General features: G+C 41.8%; 1 protein-coding gene across 2 annotated transcripts; it reads left to right on the top strand.

Annotated features, from left to right (window-relative positions):
- Positions 1 to 717: 717 nt before the first annotated feature.
- LOC125527629 (O-fucosyltransferase 29) lies at positions 718 to 4536 on the top strand. Of its 2 annotated transcripts, none has more exons than XM_048692140.2 (9): positions 718 to 1118; positions 1471 to 1558; positions 1657 to 1733; positions 1810 to 1898; positions 1989 to 2178; positions 2636 to 2817; positions 2902 to 3004; positions 3281 to 3612; positions 3864 to 4536. In XM_048692140.2, the coding sequence occupies exons 1-9, from the start codon at positions 921 to 923 to the stop codon at positions 4123 to 4125; spliced, it is 1521 nt and encodes a 506-aa protein (XP_048548097.1). In that variant the 5' UTR covers positions 718 to 920; the 3' UTR covers positions 4126 to 4536. The 2 variants fall into 2 exon arrangements, with proteins under 2 accessions (XP_048548097.1, XP_048548098.1); XM_048692141.2 differs by having other exon boundaries at positions 719 to 1118; positions 3284 to 3612.
- Positions 4537 to 5838: the final 1302 nt, after the last annotated feature.

A 5838-nucleotide genomic window follows, 5' to 3' on the forward strand; every position in this document is an offset into this window, starting at 1 on the left:
ACGTCGATCGTTCTGGTGGTAGTGGTCGTATATAGTCCAGGAATCTTAATGTAAATTTCATTATAGTTAGGGTGCTTTGTACTTCTAATGAACTTATAATAGGTTTAGGGTTTTTTAAAAAAAAGACTAACCTCACCTTTTAAATTTACCGAGCTTGATATAGCTAAGGCAGTTGTTTGATACGTACGCTATTCGGTTGTGTTAAGCACTGTCAATTAGCAGCCATAAGCGAAAACCAAGCTGTGCTTTGATGGTCATGAGTGTAATGGTACCTTAGCTACCAGGGATCAAACCTCGGGTTTGGCTGCTTGGTACCTCATAAAGGAGGAATATTCTTTCATTGAGAGGCGATGTTTTCGTCGATAGCGAGGCACCTGTGATGGCTTCGTCAGTCTCAAGACGTGCCAACTTAATCTTACGGAGGTATAGGAATAGATTGTGTGTGTGTCCGTTCAGAGAAGGTAGTGTATGTACGTGTCTGTGAGCGTTTGCTCGTGGCGTGTTTCTCAAAAAAGATTAGCGGCCGTCACAGAATAGCGTACGCCACAAAATAATAATAAAATTTGCAGAAAAAAAACGTTGCACCTACGGACCGTAGGCCACAAAGAAAGTTGGGCCAACATACGGCCCATCCAGAAAAAGCAGGAAAGAAGAAGATGCAGCCCAGTTCATTGCGTTGTTCCACCTTTTCTGTTTCGGCCTTTAATCGTCTGCCTGTGGGCCCTGGGGCACGGTCACGCTCAGCACCGCGTTCACACGACAGTTGTTTCCTCCACTCGCCATGGGCGGCCCCTCCCCGAGCTCCCGCGCCTCCACGATCTAGCGCGGCGGGCTCGCGCTCTGCCGTTGGCGGCGCCGCCCAGGCTGCAGTTTCTGCATGCTGGTTTCTGCCGTAGGGCACGACCTGATAACCGCGCGGCATGGGGAGGAAGCCTGATCCGGCGAAGCCACACTACGGCGGCGGCTCCGCCTCGCCGAAGACGGCGAGGAGGGCTCAGCCTTCCCCGGTGTTCCTGGGCACGGCTCTATTCGTCCTAGGCTTCGTATCGCTCTTCACCGGGCACATCGTCACGGACGCCGACTGGTCGCGGATCCGGAGCCGGTGGCGGTCCAATCAGGTGACTGATTGAAACTTTGGCCATTTTACTGCATAGTAATTCGACAGAATTGTGGATGAGTTTTGGTTTTCGCGGTTTGTTGAGTGTGATTTCTCTAGAAAGAGTTTGATTCTGGTCAGTGAAAATTCAGTACCGATGGCTGCCCCTGTCACATCGTAACCTATAAATAAACAAACTGAAGGAACCGAGTGAAAAGCTCTCGCCATTTTCCTTGTAAACTAGCAAATCGGAAATTTTAATTGTCGGTTTGAAAGATTACTAAGTCACTTTCTTGCCTGTTCATGTGCAATCCATCGCAAAGTTCCCCTGGCATTCTCGATTGATATTGCTCTATGTTGCTCATAATGTGCAGGTTCGAAACACTGAACCCATTGATATTTGGAAATCAAGGTATTCCAACTTGTACTATGGATGCAGCGGGAGGAGCCCAAAATTAAGATGTTAGTCTACTCGATCAGTCAAGTCCGCCCCTTTTAAACTAGATTGTGAAGAGCGACGAAATTTACAATCTTGAGGTTTCTCTGTGTTCATCTTTCAGCTGCTGTGTCGGAGAACAGTTCTACCGGCTACTTGCTGATTGCTACTAGCGGGGGACTGAACCAACAACGCATAGGGGTATAATCTTTTTTCAACTTGTAATTGATTTGTTTCTCTTATCCATTATATTACCATTATGATCTTCAGTTTCCAGATAACAGATGCTGTTGTTGTTGCCTGGATTTTGAATGCCACACTTGTTGTGCCCGAGTTAGACCACCGCTCATTCTGGAAGGATGACAGGTGATTTAAGAACTTGAGATTACATGGCATATTCTATGGTTGTTTGCTGCTCACAGGTACTTGTCCTCATACTGTGTGTGTTATTTGCAGCGAATTCTCCGATATTTTTGACACGGACTGGTTCATATCGTACCTATCAAAGGATGTAACTGTTGTTAAAAGGATCCCTTATGAAGTTATGATATCGATGGATAAACTTCCATGGACTATGCGGGCACCTAGAAAATCCATGCCTGAGTTTTACATTGATGAAGTTTTGCCTATTCTGATGCGAAGGAGAGTAAGTAAGCCAAACAAGCGCATTTGTTTGGGGCTTGTTGCATATTATTCTGTATTTATCGAGTGCATGCTACTATTTATTGCTTCTATCCTTGTCAAGCATGTCATCATGTACAGGCAGAAGTTATTTCATTTCGCAGTCTTTCTACTTATTACTTTGTTTAATTTCAAGATAACCATTCTATTCATCTGCTTTAGTGCAAAGTTGCGTGTGTGATAACCTGAACATCTGGTTGTCTAATTACTTGCTGTTGCATGGTCAGCTTGGTAGCCTCATTTGTTGGTTAAGAGAATACATCCTGATTTCCCTTTTATTAAGAGGTATATTAAATGCTGTATTAATTGGCAGCATATATGAAATCATTATAGCGATATGTGAGTCATCTGTTCTGTTTTAGTGAGGAATATATGAATACAGCTACATTTTCCTATTAGCTCAGCTCTCGAAAATTTTGCAGGCTTTGCAGCTCACGAAGTTTGATTATCGGCTCACCAATGATCTTGATGAGGAATTGCAGAAGTTACGGTGTCGAGTAAACTTTCATGCATTAAGATTCAAAAGGCCCATACAAACTCTGGGTAAAAAATTGGTGCGAAGGTTGAGAGTCATGAGCTCACGATATGTCGCCATTCACTTGAGGTATAGTCCCTATATGGAATTTATGAACATTTCGCTGAAAGTACGCATATTTTACTAAACATCAATTTTGGGTTATGTCATTAGGTTTGAACCTGACATGCTTGCATTTTCTGGCTGTTACTATGGTGGTGGTGAAAAAGAAAGAAAGGAACTTGCTGAAATTAGGAAACGGTGGGATACATTACCTGTAAGACTCTGAAACTTGGTGAGATAATGAGGTTTTCCTATCGAATAATTCTCAACAGATGGGTCCATAACTATAATTATCACTTTTTACTTCGTTTATTGTTGGCTCTTTGTTGGGTTTTGTGTTTCTCTTTTGCACCTACAAGAATATGTTGAGTATGATTTCCCCAAAAGAAGACGCTGTTTGAGATGATGATTTTACTTTAAATTATAATATTTGCAGTGATTGGATTTTGGTCAGTTGGTGTCGAAATGATTTTAGATTGATTATTGCTAGCAGGACTTGAGTGCTGAGAATGAGCGTACTAGGGGAAAATGTCCATTAACTCCTCATGAAATTGGTTTAATGCTGCGAGCTCTTGGTTTTGGCAATGAAACTTACCTGTATGTTGCTTCTGGAGAAATATATGGCGGGGAAGAAACTCTCCGGCCTCTGCGCGAACTCTTTCCAAATTTCTACACCAAGGACTTGCTTGCTGGGGATGATCTGAAACCATTCCTTCCTTTTTCTTCACGATTGGCTGCTGTTGACTTCATTGTATGTGATGAGAGTGATGTTTTTGTTACCAATAATAACGGAAACATGGCCAAGGTGTTAGCTGGACGCAGGTATATACATCCCTCTTTTTTTCTGGATATGTTTGGGTATTTTTAGAATATACTACTTTCGTAGAATATATTGCAATAAATGCAAAGAAGTGAATTGAGGTACGGTCCACAGCGCCCATGCACCCTAGTTATCTTATCCCTATTCCCTAATGCTATATATGGTGTCTTTGTCTGTTGGTGGTAGTTTATTTATACTCGTTTGATTCTACATTTAATATGCTAATGGTCTTCATGCCCTATCAAATCTGTAGGCGATACATGGGCCATAAGAGAACTATTCGCCCAAACACAAGAAAGCTCAATGTATTATTTCAGACACGGAATCAAACGGGTTGGGATACATTTTCACGGAAGGTAAAGAAAATCCAGCGGGGCCTTATGGGGGAACCAGATGATCCCAGACATGGACGAGATGATTTCCATGAAATGCCATCATCTTGTATCTGCCAAAGAGTGCCAGTGAACAGATCGGCAACGATACAAACTCGAAACTTGTTATCTCAATTGAGATAGAAAACGAGAATTCTTGGAGATCAATTGAGCCTGGCCTTAATGCAAAGGGAAAGTACATATTTGGCAAGTTAAGAGGATGATGGAACTACAGATGCTGACGGCAGACGTAAATCCTTGGCACGTCAGCTCATGATGTTCTGGTGGTTGGCACTTGGCAGGGATGACAAACAATTTGCATACTGTCCGCTCTAGTTTAGTTCTGTTAATATGTTAGCTGAATCGAAGAAACTGCCACGGTAAGGAGCATGCCTAATATCTCGTATAACTAAATTAAAGAAACCACCACGGTAAGGAGCTATACGTACTAACTGGATATATGTCATGCCTGTAACTGTGATTGTAATGTGTACATGAATGACTACGGTGTGCTGTCAATTACAACATTGGTTCGTTGTTGTTTTTTTTTGCTTACCTGTAGCTTGTTTCTTTTCGCCCTCTTTCTTTCTATCTTGGGAGAGTAGTTTGTTCTTCTGACGGGGTGTGCTCTTAATTGCTGAGCTTGGGCAACCGTACTGCTACTTTTTTTTCTCGTGTGTGTGTGTGTGTGGTAGGCAATAGTGCTTGGTATGCTTATATTGTCTGGTAATGCAACAAGGCCTAACTGAACATGCATCTACTTGAGCCGCCTCCAACTTGGTGCGTTCAAAGTCGCCAATCTGTCTGTAACCTTTTACTTGGACATATCTTTTCCCATCAGAATACTAGCAACTCTAATACTCTGTCGTAAGGCGCGTATGCCGTGTTGTTGCACCGATGTTGGCTTTGTTAGAAAACTGATGTCTTACAGATTAACTATGCAAATTATGTTTTTGTGCTGGTACCGACCTTTTTTGAGAGAGCAAGTACCCAATTCTTCATTCTTTAGGATCGAATTACTTCTACATGGTTTCTGTTGCTTTCTAGTACATGATTCTTCTTCAGAGAACTTAAGTGACCCCTATAAGTACTGAGTACAAACACTGATAGTTTTAGTTCAAAATAGAAACACTGATAGTTTTAATTATATGTTAGTCCAGATAAAAACATAGGAAGCACGAAATTTTTGTTCTAAAATCAACCAGAATGTAGATAATAAAACTGTTCAAGGGTGCTGACCCAGATATCCGATATATTCTATATATAAGCATGCTGTTTTAACAAAAAGAGCATTTTATTTTCTACTTTTGAAAACAAACATATCATGTCCAAGGTTTGGGCTCTGTCTCAGCACTTCAATCGACTTAATTTTTTTTGCTACTTCATTGGAAAACATCTGTGCAACACAGAGCGAAGTCACACTGTTGTGGAATCACCACATTGTAAAATATACCAAACAAAAGTAAAATTAAAACGGCTGTAGGAGGTACTACTTCTTTAGCTTTCAAAAATATAATTATCAGCCTGTTTACATCCAAAAAATGGCCCTATATATTTCTAAAAAAAAACTAGAACTACATGCAAACGTTCTCTTGCTATCAAGAGTCTTGAGACAGACAGAAGAATTTTACCATCGGTAGCCGATCCTTTCAATTATTTAGAGAACAAAGCTTTATCTGATTAGATCCTTGATTCAAACTCAACCGAATCATGTTTGGGGTGTTGGTTTCTTGGCGAAGACAAGATAGAGGGGGCTTTCCTCAACGTCCGAGGGAGATGCGTGGGGGTTGAAGGCCCAGATCCGGACGACGTCGTCGACGGCGAAGCTGCACTCGCTGATGAAATCGAGATACCCCG

The sequence above is a fragment of the Triticum urartu genome, chromosome 2A (assembly GCF_056163025.1).
Source record: "Triticum urartu cultivar PI428250 chromosome 2A, HENAU_Tu73, whole genome shotgun sequence".
In the NCBI taxonomy this organism is placed as follows: Eukaryota; Viridiplantae; Streptophyta; class Magnoliopsida; order Poales; family Poaceae; genus Triticum; species Triticum urartu.